Source organism: Pteropus alecto, unplaced genomic scaffold (assembly GCF_000325575.1).
Source record: "Pteropus alecto unplaced genomic scaffold, ASM32557v1 scaffold95, whole genome shotgun sequence".
In the NCBI taxonomy this organism is placed as follows: domain Eukaryota; kingdom Metazoa; phylum Chordata; class Mammalia; order Chiroptera; family Pteropodidae; genus Pteropus; species Pteropus alecto.
This window is the reverse complement of record NW_006441071.1, coordinates 1,305,230-1,324,970: the sequence shown is the minus strand read 5'-3', so window position 1 is coordinate 1,324,970 and position 19,741 is coordinate 1,305,230. Positions and strand designations below refer to the sequence as shown.

Sequence of the window (19,741 nt, the reverse complement as noted above, 5' to 3'; positions counted from 1 at the left end):
GCCTGTCTTTAACCTCCCTGCCCCTAGTCTAGCACCTGGTATAGACCGAGTGTTGTCGGATACTGACAGCACTAACTTTGCATTAGGGAATGAAGGAAGGAGTGGATACAATTCTGAGTGGCTTGAGGTGGGAGAGGAGGTTGGGTGTGGCCCAGGGAACTGCTCCAGTTTAGGTTCTGGGGCACCTGAAGACAAAAGAGGGAGGAACAGGACCCTAAGAGCAAGAACAAATTTTGTAAAAATGTCATGGTTTTGTTCAGTGTCCAAGAGTGCGTATGTTGTTTTATTAAAATAAACTTTTTATGGTAAAGTGCTCAAGTACAGGTTCATGTTTTATTCAGTAGCTCATTGTTATTCAGTCTATGATGCCCTTATTCTTAGTCTGTGGTCCCAACCTTTCTCATGATTTGGTCTCCATCAAGCCTTTCTTCCCATTCCCTGTACTGTAGCCAATTTGAAGAATCTAGTTCCTCGTACCACCTTGTACAGCAAACCACAGTTGAAGCTGAGAGGGCAAGGCTTGGCCATGCCACAGTCCTGAGTTCAGGTCCTGTATCACAACTTGCTACCCCTGACTCCCAGAGCAAATTACTGTGCTTTTCTGAGTCTTAGTTTCCTCATCTTAATAAAATACTTCTTTGAGATTTGGTTTTCTCATCTTCAATAATATCTACCTTGTGGGATCACTATAGGATTAAATGACATAAAATATATAAAGCCTACAGCACTGTACTGGGCAGGTGGGAGGCACTTAATAAAGGTCAATGTGCCCCCATCCTTTCATCCCTCCATTGGCCTTGGGTTGGAACTTACCACTTCTCCTTCCCTAATTTACTCCATGTTTGCTGATCTTTGGGGCCCAGTCCAAAGATCACTTTCTCCACAAATCTATCCCCACTCCCCCGCTCACCCCACTCTGCCAATTGAAAGCAATCGTTCCTTCTCCCGTAGTCTGTTATCTTATTCTGAATACTTCTACTACTTTCTTCCTGGTAGCTCCGTGATTGCTGTTTTATTTCTCCCCCATCTATATGTTCCATGGGAGCAAACTGCCCACCTTTTAAGCCTCGTGTTTCCTTCCCCGAAGCAGAATAACTTGCATATAGTAGGTGCCAAAATAACAAATTGAATATATGCAGGACAATTTTCTATATTTAGGAAATCATCGCTCAATTTCTCTTAGGATGAGGATGGCATATATAATTCATCTTTCCATTTTATACACTTTAGGGAAAAAGAATAGGGTTCATTGCAAGTAGCTGACATCATACAAAATCCAAAGAATTCCCTGTAAATAGTTACAGATAATGACTAGTCACATGGGCAATTACAACAAAGCTTTGTTCAAGGGCTAGTCACATTTCTAAAAATTTGAAAAGAAATGCTTAAATGGAGGGGGTATTTTCCAAAGGCTAGCTAGTCTACTATTGTCCAAAATATCTTCATCTTATTTTACTTCTTATAATTATACTTAAATTGTACAACATGGAAGTGACATAAATCACAATCATTATTTTTATTTTCAATGGGAGGAGGAGGCTCTTGAGAGTTTGAAGAAGTCACACATGGCTGTTGCTGGGTCTGAGGTTCCTGAGCTAGGTTGAGTCTTTTGGATGGAATCCAAGAATTAGATTTAAGCCAGGACTGGCTTGTCATGGAGGCAACTGCCAAAGGGTGTGGACTGATGTCGCTAGATGGAGACATTGTGTTCCAAAATACACTTTCTATGGGTACTTGAGAGGAACTGCTATATGTTCAGAAGACTAATCTTTGGGAGGTTCCTATTCCAGGTGAAAGATAACACCTCAATCAGCATTTACAGCACAGCCCCACAGAGGCTCCATGGAAAGATGGGTTCTTTGACCAAAGTAGTCTGGGAAATATTGCACACTCCATCTGTTTTTACGATTTACTATATGCTGCAGCGTATAGTAGTATATTGAAGGCTCCAATAAGTCACATGTTTAACTTAATTTAACTTAATTTAGAAGCTCTCCCACTTATTTAACTAGAAAATCAATCTTGCATTCTTTTTTTTTCTTGGTTGTTATAAAATTACTAGTGACATCATATGAAACTAGTATTTCATAGAACACCCTTCCAAAATACTGCCTTAATTACTATTAGTTATTACTGTAATGGGATAAATGTTCAGCTCAGAACAGGACACAAAGGGTTATGCATGAAAATGCATAGGAAAGTCAAGAGAAGGATAAGAAATGTTTAAGCTGACCAATGAGACCCCTCCGCCCTCAAACACAATCTCACAGTTTTGCTAAGGGCCAGCCATTATCAAGTGTAATCATCAAATTGGAAGTAGCTTTTTTGCATCTTCACGTGATCTTGAATTGCCTGGTGTAGGGAGGAAGGAAAAGAGAGTGCTTGGGTGGCAACACTTGCTCAAGTGGATGTGGAAAGAGGAAAGAAAGAAATAGAGTACAGGAGAAATGGGGCAACTGAGGCAAAAGGGAGACAGAATCTGCCCTTTGATTGGGAAGCTAAGGGTGGAAGGGAAAGGACAGGATGGAGTAAAGAAAGTGAAGGATGGTGACAGGCCAGCTAACAAACCCACCTGGGGAGCTGAATTTGAAATCAAGGCTAGGGGCTGGGGAGATGCCAGGAGGAGTTACAAAATTGTCAAGTCATTGAGTCCCAAGCTTTGGCTTCTTACGCCAATCACCAATAAAAATCGAAGTAGTCCGAAGACATGGAATAAAAATAACAGCTGTGGCAGAGGCCTCCTTTAAAGTGTGGGTTGCTCTTTCTAGTCTCTTGGTGGTATGACAAATATTCCCATAGGTATCTTTCTGCCCTTGGGGGTCTCACTGTATTTTCCTGAATCGTTGGGAGGGCCTTGGGCTACATACAGCAGGGCCAGTCTGAGATCTTAATCCTAAAGACTGCTGCTTTAGGAAACAACACAGAGGTTAATTAACAGCACAGGAATAGCAGCAGAGAAGGGTCTGGGTGTTGTGTAGAAGCCAGAGTGGGGAGGGGCCAAGAGGGGGCTTCCTCTTACCAAGGGCTGTCAGATATTCTGCTTCTTGCATGCAAAGCAACTAGGAGATCTTCGGCAAGCTAAGGCAACTTAGAAATACTAGAAGCTGAAAACAAGATATGCAACACGTTTGGGAGAATTGCTCATGTCGAAGGGTAAAATTAACTGATTCCCCTTTCAGGGTTCCTTTTGGTTTCTTGTCAATATCAGTATAAAAATCATGTAAAAACCCCAAATTGGGTGAGAGAGGGTGATAAGGCAATAGGACAACTCCCTTTATAAGAATGCAAAAGTTTCGAATTGCTGTTCCATGGTGAACTTATTTCAGAAAAATGATTCTGACTGAGGCAAGGTTGTGCTCTGGGATAGTGCCTGAGATTCATTAGTAAATATATTTTAAAATAAATCCCTTTCAGATTTCATTTACTCAGGGGAAGTGGTTAAAATGATATATCCAACCTCACAGAGTGTGAACCCCAGTATATAAAATTTTATTGGCTGGAATGGTGACTCCGCCTCTCAGAGTAACACTCTGAGATGAGTCGATAGGGATTGTGGGAGCTGAGGACATGAGCCTACAGCCCTGCAGTAGAAACAGGACTCTAGCTGGCTTGGAGTCTAAGAGTTACTTTAGATCGCTCATTCCTTTGCATAAATCAGCATATCACCAGAACATACATCATCCACCTCTGAAAGTAAGGGCATATTATTAGAAGAGTATTGGTTGGATGTGTTTCTATATGTTGTGAGCGTGTGGAAGAAATAATGCTGACACAGTGGGTGTATTCTTTCTTGTATTTACATTGCTGACACCATTTCTCTGGGTGTGTTACACAGTTGACATGGTTTGGATCATTTGAATGGAATAACATGATTACCCATGGTATTGCACGTCTCCAATTCCAAATGAACACGATGGCAAAAACAAGACAAAAATGCAGAAAAAATAAAAAATCACACAATGTCACTGAAGTCATGCAAAGAGGAAAAAGAAAAAAATTTGTAAAAATGGGCAAGCAACAGACACCATAAATGAAAAAAAGCCAATGCATACAATTCTAAAATCATTCTTACCTTCTTCAGTCATTGTGTCATAATATTTTAGTTTTCCATATGATCCAAGTTCTACAACATCATAGTAAAAGACACAAAGATAAGGAACGAGCTGTAATGCAAGAACTTTGTTTTTACACATTCTTAATTAATCAGATTCAGAGTTATACTGTCAAATTCCGCAATCGTAACTGTACAGAGATGTGCAAACATGGGCCATGTGGCAGACAGCTTTCGCAGCCCATTTTCAGAAATCACTAAAATATATTATTCCACAGGGGGTAAGATGTGCCCTGCATTACAGAACAGGACACAGTGATTTTAACATCTGATGAAACAGAATACTTGGCAAAGATAGCTTCATACCAGGTCTAACCTAGCCCTATAATTTTTATAGAGATGACACTCCAAGAGAAAGGGCTGAATGAGGACAATGTCCAGGCCCACTGAAGCTTGAAGACACTGGATTCTTTGCCAAGGACAGCAGGCCAGAAGTTCATTTCACAGCTCTTCTGCAACAGAATCACTTCCTAGAGATTAAGGAAAGCTACCTGGGAAAACCCAAAATGAAAAACCAGGTTCTCGACTTCCCTTTAAATTTTCATCCCAGTTTTGACAGAAAACACTGAATACTACAGGTGCGGCATAGTGGGAGCAGCTGTGAAAGGTTCAGAGTGCTCTGGAAGAAAAGAGGCATATTCCCAGGGAGGATCACCTGGCCGAGACAGGTGACAGCAGCCACAACTCCCAGACCAAGGCATCGCCTGCTGCTTGGAGACTGCAGGAGGCAGGAGGTGACCAGCAGCCCCTCCTGTGTGCTGATCACCAAAGGACTTGGCTGTAATGGAAACCACTGGCAGAAAGCGAGCTGTTCTGAGTCAGCTGGTGGGAGTCGCAGCTTGGGTGGGGGAGAGAGGAGGTGGGGATGCACCATTTCTGTCTTTTTTTTTTTACTTCAATTCGAAGATAGAAACTTTATTTTTGTTCATCTGAAAATTCCAGATTGTTTTAAGCAACATTGTGAGCAGGTCAAAATTATTTTTTTCTTATAGTAACAACACTCTCTCAATAAACTTCAAGAAATTAATTAAACTCAAGAGATGTTCCTGTGGTTCTGCAGAATGCTTCCATGGCTCATTAACTTAGGTGGTCACAGAAAATTCACATATGAATCAACTAGTAATTGGTGAGTTTCACGTGCAAGATGAAGGTTCTAGCTTAAAACACAATAAAAAATATTTTTCTATTTTATATTTATATTATACATTCTATATATATGCTTTTTCCATGTGCTTAAATTTTTATCTAAAGCTATTTTGACATACCAATACAAAATTATACCTTGGGGAGAAAAATCACCTCATCTTTATGTTTCTGCAAAAACCTGCCTACTCTCAATTTTGTTAGATGCATGACAAAGATGCGAGTGCTTCAACAAGAAATTAAATTTTATGTAAATAACAAGAAAGATTTTTTAAAATGACTTTTGGGGATTGCCTTCAGGGGAATATAAGTTTTTCTGATATTTTAAGAAGAGTAGTCTATTATATATATGACATTGCACAAATTCGGAATTCTTAAATGATATACTTTCATAAATATTAAACACATGTTCATGGTGGCTTTACACATAATGTATGCGTGGTGTGTGTGTGTGTGTGTGTGTGTGTGTAGTCTTGCAGTAAGATGATGAATTATATCAGCTAACTAATATTTTCATAATCTGCACTCCTTCCCTGAGGTAAAGCAACAGAATAAGAGGCTGGCTTATTCTCTAATATTTGCTCAGGAAACAGAATGTGGATGGTTCTATGTTGGCAAAGTTGATGTAAAACATATTCTACACAGTGAAGATGCACCATTGCATTTTTACGAATCTTTTTAGGTGTAATCTCTCTGTTTGCACACACCTGTTTTCATTTATTAATCCCAAATTGTTAAACATCTGCTTGCGGCAGATGTGATTACACTTTGCTTTGTCTCTTGTGGAGCCAGGTATAAATAAATGCAATCATATTCTTTAATTATTTTATTTTTACATAGTCAAAATTGGAACTGTTAATGTCTGGCAAAGCTCAGACGTTCTTACTGCTGTGACAATGTCTAGGTTGTTTCTTAATTTTTTCCTTGGATGGCGAATGGGACAGAGGGACAAGAACTGGATGGAACATACGGAAAATGAGGCTAAAGATGGTTGAAGAGAAGGAATAAGAGGAGTAAAAGGCTGAATAACAATGGGTCACATAGTGATGCGAAGCACAGTGAGGAAGGAAGGCAAGGGAACAATATCTGCCCAAGTGAAGGAAACTGTGTTTGTTGCTTACTGAAGAGAAGGCAGAGAAGAATGGGAAGAAATCCAGCCTTCTAGAATGTGGACTTTACCATCGACAGCAATGGGTGGTGAGATGGTGAACTCAGCACTCCAGTGCTTTCAAGTAGTCAAGGGTAGCAGCTTTAAGGGCTTCAGGAGGGTGCAGAAAGAGGGGTGTGACATGAGACTAGGACGAACACAACATGCACACATGAATCAGAGCACACCATGCACCTTGATGTCCTATAGCCTATGGATGCCTCATGGAAAGTAGCCTCAGTCACTGTGGCCTGAGAGATGTGAGTGAAAATTCACCTCCGTGGAGCCATGGCCTCCAGTCACATACTACCCATGGAGAACAACGAAGGCAACTTTAGCATCATTGGAGTAAGGTTCAAACTGGTCCTAAACCAAACTAAGTTTCCTTGGGATAGGAGAGAGGAAGTGAGGGAGTTCGAGAAAGTGCCATTGAATACTACCTAGTAATATCCATTATATCAACTGAGTAAGAGTCAGCCAGGATCAGGAGAGAGATTAATGAAAATCATCCTGGGTACCCTTGGTGCCTCTTCTCTATAATATTTCTCTAAGAAACCCACATAGCCTAAGAAAAAAGTTCCAGAGCCCAGTAGTTTGAGATGAGCCTGTAAGCTGATCGTGCGTGACTCCTGCCTACCTTGGTCACCACACTTGCTTTCCTGCCTTTTGGACAGCTAGGACCACAGGCTTCCAAACTCCCAGATCTCTAGGATGGTGGAACCTTTTGTCATTCCTCAGTCTGCTTCCTTCCAAGTCTTGTCAGCAACATCACTACCTGGCTTTAAGGTACCTCTGAGTTCTCATTCATACTTTATAACTGACAAATCAAGGGAAGGGTCTTATCTTCGGTCCCAAAGAATCTGTGAGTAAGAACTAGTATTTTGGGCTCCTAATTTTTTTTTTCTGAAGAAGGATGTGGACACAGATTTTTCCTTCCAACATTGACTTCCTCAGCTCCAATTTCGAGGCCAGTTGTATTCTCAACCCTTTTTTCACCAAATTTCCCCAGACAAGAGCAGCAGACAAATGACTTCTCACATTTGGGCCTCAAAATTCTGACAAATGAAGTGGAAAGTCAATAGAAGCATTTATGCTGAGATCATTTCATTAGAATGAAAAGTAGAGGTAGCAAAATAAATGAGAATAAGCATTTATTACTTAAGTGACTGATGGAAAAATATGATTAACTTGTTTATTTATTTTTTAATTAGCTGCTTTATTTTTGGTATTGGTTTGAACTGCACATGAATACCTAACAATTAAGGCTTTCTCAATACAGATAGTAGTTTCTTGGTAAAGTTATCTATTACTTATCAAAGAGGTTTATACAGATACTGGATTACATCACATCCATGGAAGAATTATTTTCAACAGTGAATGGAAGTTAAAAACATGGGCTTTGAAGCCAAGGTGTGGGTTTGAACCCCAAATCTGCCACTCATTAGCTGTGTGACTTTGAGCAAGTTGTTTCACCTTTCTGAGCCTCCATGCCCTCAGCTATAAAGGGGCATGATTGAATCTCCCACAGAAAGTTGTGGTAAAGAGTAGATGAGATAATGGCACCCACTAAGCAATCAATAGTGGGCAGCTTCATTATTGCAAGCACCACCAAGAAGAGTAAAGGAGAACCCATGGGACATGGAACAGAGCTTTTAGAGAACTTGGTATTTTAACACGGTTTGTTAAAACAAATTCAACACTATTTGTAAAGGTTTTATAGAGATATTTGCTGTTCAGCAATGAAATTTTCTTCCATGTCAGGAACAGTATTTAGAAAAAAATTTTTTCATTAGTCCTGCCCTTCTACTCTTAGCTCTGTGGCATGTCAAAACATAGACCACAACCATGAAAGCAGAATGTGAAAAGTGGACCCTTCATTCATCTGAACATCAGTGTTCCAGCTTGGTGCCTTTTAATATTTGCACACAAGCCTGTCTCTCCAACTATGCTGTCCATATGTTGGAGGTAGAGAGCTATTCCTTTCTAGACCTCTCCCAATAGAACAAAATAGTGCCTTCCTCATATTACGTGCTCTCCTCATACTTCTTAATAAAGTATACACATGCATAGCTCCCAAATGACAGTGAGGTTTAGGAAGCTTTGGTTTGTTGTACTTCCCTGGACTTGCTGAAGTCAGGAAGACAGACACTGATGCCTAAGGCCTCTCGACTGTTGACACCATAACATCACTATCAAGGTTAAGAGTGCTCGTCAGTGAGACAGACAAGACAGTTAATTCACAGTTTAGCTCTACTACTTTTAGGCTGGGTGATCCTTTCTGAGACTCAGTTCTTTGTCTTTCAAATGGGGAGAAGAGCAATACATATCTATTCTCAGGAGTGTTTTCGGAGGATCAGATAAGAGCATGTTTATAGAGCACTTTCCATAGGGGTGGCACAGACATCCTTAATAATTGCTACCCCTCTTCATTTTCTGCTACAGGCTCAACATCTAACTCAGCCCAGCACAAGGTAGTTAATTCCTATCCACACTCTCTCTCTGTGGGTGGGCACCAGTGTTGATGTCTATTCTCGGCATGTGCAATCAACATACCCCCTAGACTTCTTCCCTTAAACACAAAGAAGACTGTCAAAAGAAAAACTTTTAGTCTAGTGAAAAGTTGCCCTGGCTAACTTCCAGAACCTTGTGTTGCAGCATTAACATTTTAGCCAGAAATCGTTTTTGTTTTTGTTCTTAATTATTGGGTAAAAATGTTTGTGTCAAAGTTTTATAAGTGGATAGTATGAGAGGCAAGTGTTTATAACTTCTTACCCCAATTCCTACAAACACGGCATTTATATTTGTGGATCTATGCAATTTTTAAGTTTCTTGCAGAGTGTCTGGATTAATCATTTTTCTTGTTTTCTCATGTGAAAAATTTCCATCAAAATAAACATGAATTATGAGTTAGATATTTTCTAAAACAGCCCAATCTCAAGCTTTTTGTTTGATTTCATGTCAAAATGCATGGACTATCAAAATTAATTGCTTTCTCTTAAAAGACTTTCTTCGGTCATTTTTTTTTAATGTCAAATGTTTATGCCAAGGCAAATAATTTTTTAACTTAAAAAAAAAATTAAGAGATTGAAAATAAATGAAGGAACAACCACAAATCCTCACTTTTTACTCAAGTCAGAAGGAAAGGAATATATTAACCTTCAAATTCAAAATCTCACTCAAAAAAAAGCTTTTGAAGTACTGACTCATCGCAGAAGCTCTGCTTAACATTCTGTGGGGGATTGATGCTAGTGTGTTAAACTTCTCTAAGAGGCTCCTAAGTGTGTGCGTGTTTGCCCAGGGACAGCTGTACTCAACATGTGGTAACACAAGTATGTCAGACACAAGGTGTTACCAGAAATGATTTTGTCCTATGGAGTTCTTTTCACATTCAACTCTTCCAAATCTATGCTTATGAGTACTTCTTTTTCTTCTATGAGATTAAAATCTCTCACTTAGGCTTTTGGAAGCAAGGCAAAAACTTTGCGAATGAAAATAAAAGGCTGAATTTATGAGTAATCCATCAGCTATTGAGTTTCAAGTAGGATTTATGAACATACACACACGGCTACCTCTTAGAAATTTATCACCTGATTTTCATGCCCTCCAAATCTAGCCTCTTTGTGAAACATTCACTCTTCCTTTTCAAGCTTCCTGCAAACTCAGACACACTGATTTGTTATTGCTGCTATTTTTGTCTCCACTCTCCACATGTATTTCTTTGTTTATATCTATCTTCTGATATCATTCTGAGGCCCCAGCCCCCAGGAAATACTGATGCTACATCAGAGGTCAAATCAGGAGTCAGAAAAATCCTCGGATCCATTTGGCTCAGAGCCTGGAACATAGTAGGCATTTTGACAAAGCACCAGTGAACCACAGGGGCCAGGTATGCAGGTGAGGAAAGCGGGCTGGAGAAAATAATAGAGTGGTGGTAATTATGGAAAACTGGACAGTGTTGCTTAAAAAGGGCAGCAGTCACTCAGCTCCAGCTCCATGAGGGGCTACAGAAGCAGTATTGGTAGATCTGATTATTCAAGTGAAGCCAGATATTTGGATTTTCATGTGAAAACTTCTGATTTTTAAATGTTGGCAACTAATTCCAAATTAAAAAATGAAGCAAAACAAAACAAACTACTCTGGGTCATATTTGGCTTATCAATTTGTAACTTTTGGTTTATTTATTATTATTTTTTTCTCTCTTTAATTACACCCCCCACTTCCACCCCTGACCTATGGATGTTGTCGTTTTCCCCTTCAGAACTGGATCTCTGAAGGCGGGGCGTCACCTCCCACACGCTCACAGTGTGCACTCGTGCGCCCCAGTGGCCTGGCACCCCAGCACGCTCAGGGGGCCTGGCACACCTGGGGGCCTGGCGCACCCGGGGTATGGTCCGTGGCTCCAGCTGGGGCAGGAAGCCAGGACCTTCTGTGTGTAAAGCAGATGTACTAACCACTACACTATGGAGCCACCCAACCTTTGGTTTAAAATCAGGTTGCTTAGTCCGATTTTCTTATAAATATTAGCTGAATGAATGAATGAACCAATGAGACCAGCTAGGTTGTTGGAACTGGGAGGGGTCCTTGCTAGGTAACATTTCCCCAGACGGTGAGGGACTCTAGCTCACTTTCTTGCTCCTTACATACCTCATTTGGTGTAGGTACTGCAGTCTGCTCATCCCTGCCTTCAGAAAGGACTGAGTTTCATCATCTCAGGCTCCTCTAAGACCATGAAGGTAAAGCCCATGTCAGGCTGATGGACTTGCATCATCCCATGATTAATTCTGTCCTTTATGCGTGTTTTTTGCCTAGCTAGCTGTGCCATTGCACAAGCTCACAGAGTGACTTTATATGTTTAAGTCTTCTTTTGGGGAGGAATGGAAGTTGCCCATTAGGTGAAACTGTTCCCAATTATCTCAAAGGGAAATATCTGGATTATGTAAAATACAGTGCAAGGTTCTGCAATGTATGTTAGGATCACAGAGGGAGGTGCCATATAATTATATGGGAATTATCACCCTTGAACAGTGAACAGTAATGTGTGGTTATTACTGTGGATCATCCAGATGGTTCATAATGAAATGCCCAAGTGAGTCCCCAGACACTGTGGCTTCATACAAACTTGTCACCTAATTTGCAGCCTTGCTCCTCTGTGGTGTTGCTTAGCAATATCAATGGTTACTGATTTCTGTCCTGTGAGGAGCTGACTCAGGCCATATTTCACTGTAATTTACATGCTCTGGATGATCAAGCAGGAAAAACGGGACGTGAGTGTGCTGTTCTGTTGCTTTCCTTTTGAGGTGGATTGGGGTGAGGGGTTGGGGGAGTACAGAATAGAACAAGCAGATTTCTGGAAAGGATTTTAAAAGAAAAACAATGAGCAACCTAGTCAGGAGAATCAACCCAAACAGTGTGGTTTAAAAAAGATTTCCTGGGCTTTTACATGTATCCTTTTAATTGTGTGATAAAAAACCTCAATAACAATCTTAAGATAATTTTAAACACCAATACGTTGTCAAAATGTTCTTTCTCCCATTGGAGGAAAGAAAGTTACAATATGGCATGACAGCTCTATCATCTGTAGTTTAGTAGAGTCCTACAGACCTTAACTCGACAATTGGGACTGCCACTTACTAGTCATGAGACCTTCAGCAAATCACTTATTCTCTCTTACAGTTCCCATGCTTATGAAAAATGGGAACAATAATAGTTTGTTTTATAAGATTATGGTGAGAATTACAAGTACTTAACACATAATTGGCACATAATATGCATTAAATATATGGTAGGTATTATTAATGGCTTTAAAGCATCTACTGGTTTTTGTTCAAATAAATCAAGAAGCTCCCATAGATTTAATTCTTCTGATCTTCACAAAGTTGGTGTGAACCTGGTATTGGGAGACCTTATCACCATGATAATGAATAAGGAGATTTTGTAGCACGGCCTAAATTTGGGAGCCAGATGGCCATTTTAATCCAGATTTTAATTATAAGCCGTGTGACTTTGTAGTAAGATATTCGGCCTTTCGAACCTTAGTTTCCTCATCTGTAAAATGGGGCTAATTCTGGTACATCTTTACTGTGTTGTTGTAAGGGGCTTTATGCAATGCCTAGAACACTAAAAGTGTTCAATATACATCAGACATCATTCTATAACTGGGCCAAAGCCACTCAGTGGCCAGGCTGACATAATAAATCACAACAAACAACCATTCAGGATTAGAACCTTGTTCTAACATTCTTTTAACAAGTTTATATTGGAGGAGATACAGGTTAAAGGAGGAGAATGACAAAAATAATGACTAATTACATCATGCTGAAGGAAGTCTATGAATGTCATATTCTTTTGTACTATCTGACATCAGGTATATGGAGACTACTTACATTGTTTAAACAATGTACAACTGAGGGAAAAAGATAATATAAACATCTTTAAGTTTTGACTTTCGAAAGGAAAGTTCAAAAAGGACTCCAGCTGTTTGGGTAAGTGGTATTGTCCAGTGGTTAAGAGAGTGAGTTCTAGGATCCAAGAAATCTGAATTTGAACCTGACTCTGTGAATTACTACCCTATGTCCTTGGACAAATTGTTTAACTACTCTTGCTTTCAGTGTCTTTATCTGTGAAATGGCCATAATAGAAGAGGTTATAATATAATAATATTATAATATAATAAAATCATAGGATTGATATAAAAATTGAATGAGTTAATCTATATAAAATGTTTAGATGGCTTCTGGCACATAGTAAGTATTCAGTAAATGTTAGTTATTCCAGTTGTCATTATTATTGCCTCCATGGGCATTAATTGAGAATTCTGGATGGATACTCAATATTTTTTTCTGGTCTCTTCTTTTTCAGCTGGAGTTTCAAGGGAGAAAATGATATTATCGCACATGGTGGAAGAAAATTGTTTGGATAAGCAAAGAACATAGAAGATCAGATACTATCCATGCAACATTAGGAATTTATTTCTTATTTTAGAAAATCTGTTTGAGTCCTTCTAAAGTTTCTAAAACATGTTCTTAATAGTTATTTTGTGGGGGTAGAAGGTTAGGAAGCTAACATTTTCACTAACGACATCTTCTAACATCTTGGGCATATTTTTGTGTCTCTATAAATTGAAAGATTATGTCTGCAAAATCAAGTAGAGGTACTTTCTGATTAAGTCTTACCATTTGGGGGTGGGGAATACAAGCACATATATTACTTAGTCTTAAAAGTGGCAAAATATTTTATCCTTTTTCCCTGCCCCCTTTTTTTGAAGAACTTACGAGGTGGTGCATACAGATAGGCCTACTGTCTTATTTCATAGAAATGTGAGCTTAGTTATAGTACATGTGACATAAGATCCACAGGGCAGGGCCTAAAGTGATGCTGTTGCTTCTATAAGCCACACTCACAACCCAACTAGTCATGAAGCCCTATTAATTGATGCTGTTGCTTCTATAAGCCACACTCACAACCCAACTAGTCATGAAGCCCTATTAACCCCCACACTGAAATATACTCAATTCTTTCTTTTCTGTTCCATTCCCATTGCCCAGGCCTTGCTTACAGGTCTTGCCCTGGCTACTGCAATAGTCACATTTGAACTCTTGTTTCCTAATCTTTCTTATCACCTACTGTCTACTCCCAGCACCTGTCACTTATCTTTTATATCATCACCAGGGTAAGCCTTTCAAAATGCAAACTGAAAATACACCTCTAAATACCATACATATTGCCTTTTCGTGCTGGAATTTTATTAGATATCCTAATTTATTTAATCACTTAGAAGCCAGTTTTGAGGTTCCCTCCTGCAGGCAGCATTCCTGAATATCTCCCATCCCTAGTGTAAGTCACTTCCTCCTGTGTGTCTGTTCCAAGTACACACTTCTGTTGTGTGTGCTCATTAAATGTACCTTCACCTATTTTCTTTCTGCCCTTTAGGGCAAAGGATCAAGCACTCATTTTGTTAATTCCAGCACCCAGCAGAGTTCTTGCCACTCTGCAGGTGATTAAATGCTGCTGAATTGAATTAAATCTCTATTTAATAGTGCTGTATTAATCTTCTTAGCCTAGTTGCCTTTGGTACTGATGCCTATGATCCCTTCCATTTTAGTGTTCTAACTCTGCAGTTTCAAATATTCTGTCTTCAGCATTTCTGTGGGGAGAGAGCATGTGAAGGGAAAATGTATGTAACCGCAATTCTTAGAATCACCTTTCCTGCTTCTGTAAAGCAGGAGAATTTCTATCACGCAAAAGCACCATCAGGAGAGTCTTCAGCACACAGAAGACAAAATGGCGGCAATATCTTAGAAATGGAGAGGTAAAAAAAAACACTGGTGCACAGAAAGGATGCTGCATGCTGGCTATAGAACAACTTGGATGTTCTCCTGAATCCCATCTTGTGGCCTGGCTGGATATAGTGGCTTCTGCCAGGCTGATAGAATCAGTGCTAAATTATATTCAACCATTGGGTCGGCACAGCTGAATTTCACCCTCTAATGCACTGAGCATCAAATAATATCAGAAAAGCATACAGGGAAAGTATCCTAGGGGAGGAGAGGAAAAACAATAAAATGGAAAAAAAAGAAAGAGAAAAAAAGAAAAAAACTCTAGCCATCCAAGGGTGGGGGCGGGAGAAGGGCAAGAGATAAAGAGAGAAGTGTGAGAAAGCAGGAGAATTTGAGAACAGAATGCAATTGGGGGAAAAAACTGGAAGACAGAAAGGAAATTAATGCCACTGATGTGGAAGTGATTCAAAGTAAAAACTATTTTTATAATTATGTATTCTTGAGTATTGTCCAGGCTGTCATTTCACTGACTACATGGATCCCTACCATAATAGAAACAATCACTGAAAACTGTGAAGTACTTACAGGATCAAATTTAAAGTAGAACAAATGTTCATGCAATCCTCTAAATTACATTTGTTTTAAGTGGAAATCCATTTACCGTTACTCCCACTTAAATACCATATTGCATAAAGTGGGACTATACAAGTGAGTTTAAAATCCAGGATGCAAAGATAGGCTAGAAGATTAAGATGTTTCACAAATAGTCCATTATGCACCTTAGATTAAATAGCAAATACCTGCCAGTGGACTGATGATGTAGGGAGAAGGCAGGGCCTTATAACTCCCAAGTATATAAATAGTGGCCAAAGAATATTTTGGCAGGATCGAAAAATTAGTACAGTAAATGCTTTTCCAATTTTTTATCAATATGTGGGAAGAGGATATTTTTTAAGTCTGCCCAACATCTTACAACTATGGATGCCAAATGAAGTTGAGACTTTTGGCAGGAAATGAGTTAAGTACCATGTCACTTTGATTTTCTTCTCATTGCACAAAGGACAGGAGAACTTTGTAAATACAGAAACTATAATTATACAGTTTCAGGATAACCTTTCCTCAATTGAAAGCCAGATTGCCAAAAAGATTAGTTCCCGTGTTATCTTATAGACAAGTATAGCAGGATCTAAAAAATTGGCACGTGGCTAATAGGCTTCTTTTCAAGAGAAAATATAGACAAGATACTTCAATGACTTACTACTGAACCACTGAAAATTGCCTAAAAATATCATGGTTACAAGAAAAAATAACTGAAAGCAACTTACTTGGCAAATACCTATATACATGTGCCAGGACTGTTCTATGTGCTCTATTAATAGTACTCCACCGAATACACTTAACAGCTCTAAGAGATACATACTATATCTTCTTCCCTGTTTTATGAAAGGGGAAGCTGTGTTAGAGAGAAGCTAACTGCCCAAGGCCACACAGCTATTAGGTGGCAGAGCCAAGATCTGAATCAAGATGACCAGCTTCACAGTGTATCTGCCTAATAACTATACCTCTTTCCTCTTTCCATGAGTTTGGTGGGAAGAGGCCACCATGAATGCATCCAGCAGGGAAGAGAGCCTATCTAAATAGGCATATTGCATAATGCTACCTTTAAGCTCCAAGGCTCAGAGCCTCTCCTTCTAATCTTCACTAGCATGAAAAAGATGGGGAACAGTCCTGAGGTCAAGAAAAGTACCTTTTCCTAGACAGGAAACTCTGCATGATCTATTGTGTTATGGATGGAAATGGGATGCGTGGAAAAAAAATGAATAACTGAATAAAATTTTTTTCAGAAATGGCAGAGGTGAAGTTTCATCATAAATAGTTTTCTGGAATGAGATTAAGTACTGCCAATGATGGTTGTTCTGGCCTTAAGGTGTTAGAATTGAAGCAGAGCTGCATTTACTTTTGGTTATTCGGGATTCAGTTCTTGCCCCCTGGATTCAGTTCTTGGGCATCAGAGAGAAATCACCACTACAGTAGTAGCCACATAGGTTACTGCAACTGCATTTCTGAAACTCGGATTCAATGACAGCATTTAACCTGGATTTTAAGAAGTTAACTAGTCTGGGGCAAGCACTGGCTAATCATCCCCAAGAGACTTATTAGGTATGATGAGGTTCCCGGTGAGCTGACTACTCACATCAGCTTGCAGTAGGAATGTATTTTGTGAATGAATGAATATGCAATCCATGAGCAATAAGAAACCAATCTGAAGTAGACCCATAGGCTTTATATAAAAAACAATGCTGCTCGACTTTTTACAAGTGTGTATGAATGTGTGTGTGTGGGTGCATGTGTGTGTACGTATCGCAGTGTCATCTGAGCCCTGAGACAACCTGTAAAGGACACTTTGGCGTGAGTGAGGGAATTCTTTTTAATGGCTTAGGTGAAGAGGTCAGATTTAGTGGATCTGGTATTGTAAGGTTGAGAGAGAAATGAACCCTGACAGCAGCTTGGGAGTTTGTGTTTACAACATGGTCAACATCCATAGGTGCAAATCCCAGATGCAAGAGTCAAATTAGGAAGAGCTTTGGCTACTCTCAGGAGAAACTGTCTCATAATTGAATGTGAATCGTTCAACTTGCACTCTGTTAAGAGAGACCCTTCATATTTATTCAATAAACAAGGGTGTCTTTAGGGTTTCATTTGGGAGAAACACCTTCAAATGCTCTCGTCTCACAGATGATATTTATATATCAACATACACTTGAATGGGCAGTTGCTGGTAAAATAAAAATGCTTTTTCACCTTCAATGATTGCCCCCAATCTTTGGTACTTGTGACAACTGCTTTCTATCTTTGGGAACTCAGTCCTCCTCTCTGAAGGAGTTGAAACTGCATCTTTTGAGCATGTGATAAGTTCAAGAGAACAAAGATGGAGCTGTAACTTTATGGATGCTTCTTTTTTCCCTCTTTTGTGCTATGTTTATACTCATATACCATCAAAATCAATTTTTGGCCACATGTCTTTGTGGCCTTTGCTTTAAAGTAAATGAGAGAGAGAGAAAGAGAGAGAGAGAGAGAGAGAGAGAGAGAGAGAGAGAGAGAGAGAGAAGAGAAACCCATTCCCATACTCAAAAGCATTTATTTCAGTAAAAGCATTCACAGTTCCTTCATGCCCCAAGTGAAATTTATTTATAATGTGTACAACACAAAGAGAGATTCAATTTCGATCATCTTTGATGTTCAAATCTGAGAGTAATGCTTTAGTATTCTCCAAAGAGAGGAGCTATTTAACTTGTCCCTGCATTTGCTCTGTGAGAGGCATTAATAGCCTTCTTTCCTCTATCCAGGCATTTAAACTACTGTCATCTTATTAAAAACACAGCCAGTGGATTGGATTTTATTATTCTCCAGTAAAGATTTTCACTCCTGTTGCCTATTCACTCACCAGCTGAGGCTACGTGCAACATCTTTCTTCCTAATTTAAACTGATCTATGATTTGGAATAGAAAGAAAGGTTACAATACTGCCTTTCAGGGACAACTTCTCCTCATTTTGAATAAAATAGGCATGAAAATGACTTTCTTCTGGGATCAAATGACAATTTATAAAAGCTCATATTGAAGCTGTTTTTAAAAATAGAAGCTGGGGAAATAACAAGTTCTGCTGTTTGGTGAGGAAAAAAAAGAAACCCAGCAAGCAAGTGTAAGTTTAATCCTAGTGTCACCTTCAAGTTAACACTAAATGTGTATGTTAAAGAACTGGAATGATTTTACAAAATGGAGACATGTATGGCTATGCACAGAGGATGGACATGCGTGGTTATAGATGGGAGTCTTGTGTGTGTGGAAAGCATTCAGGCTCTGAAGGTGAGCTGAGAAACTAGTTGACTATGAGCAAGTAATGCCACTCTCTGGATCTCAGTTTCCTTAGAGGTAAAACACACAGTAATTCCCACAGCTACTGGTGAGAAAATTACGAGATGACTGTCAGGCATGGAACACAGAGCAGAACTTAAAAAAATTTTACTCTCTTATTTTTCCTCTTCACCATCTCTTGAAGCCCTCTGATTTCCTACACTTAAATCAAACACATACACACTACACACACACACACATACAATCACCAAATGCAAAAGAGATTGCTAGAAAGTTAGTTCAATATCACACACACACACACACACACACACACAATCACCAAATGTAAAAGAGATTGCTAGAAAGTTAGTTCAATAGGCAAACAGCCACATGCCTGCTCATCTCAAAAAAGTCCCGATTTTGGTTGGGCAAACAAAAAAAAATTTAAGTAGATTTGGATCGACCTGAGCACGCCAGTTCCAATGCCTTGAATTCCCACACTTTCTTCTCTGCCTGCCCATACTCTTCACTTCTTACAAGAACAGCTCTCAAAGCTCACTTTCTCTAGGAATACTTCCCAGATGACCCTCCCTCAGCATCACACTAAAGATGACTTTTTTCAATAACTGGCGAGCAGAGTTCATCAGCATTGAGAGTTTACTCTATGCCTGTCACCATGCTCAGCACTGTATGAGCACCAGCCTGGTTTCCCATTTTTGTTTATTAATCTACACCTATCATAATGTGAAGTTGCATTCACAAATGTGTACTTTCGCTCCTTCAGGAATGAGGACCTTGTTCCTTTAAATATGTGATGCTAGTCCTCCAAGAAGTCCCTCTCCTTCCCCACAGAGTGCTTCACCAAGAGTAGTTAACAGATTCTATTCCTACTTCTTAGGAGCCACCTCTTGGGAGGTCCCAGCTGCCTCTGGTCCAGCTTCTTCTTTTTCCTGCTAAACACTTCAACCAGAGCATCTAAAAGTTGCTCTTTTACCTGAAACAATAAAATGCATAGAAGAAAATATAGGAACTAAACTCAAGGACCTTGGACTTAAAGAGGATTTTATGAATTTGACCTCAAAGGCAAGGGAAGTGAAAACTAAAATAAATGAATGGGACTACATCAAACTAAAAAGCTTCTGTGCAGCGAAAGAAACTGTCAACAAGGTAAAGAGACAACCATCCGAATGGGAAAATATATTTGCAAGCT

The 19,741-nt window shown here is 39.4% G+C and overlaps 1 protein-coding gene across 2 annotated transcripts in view; it reads right to left on the bottom strand.

The window, feature by feature from the left end:
- SLC24A2 (solute carrier family 24 member 2) overlaps nt 1–19,741 on the bottom strand; it is a 208,854-nt gene that overhangs the window by 48,584 nt on the left and 140,529 nt on the right. The window contains exon 4 of one of the 2 annotated variants that reach the window (XM_025051383.1): nt 4,073–4,123. The exons of the other annotated variant lie outside the window; for it this stretch is intronic. Coding sequence (XP_024907151.1) covers nt 4,073–4,123 — 51 coding nt within the window. The remainder of the gene's footprint in view (nt 1–4,072; nt 4,124–19,741) is intronic. 2 annotated transcript variants of the gene reach the window in all.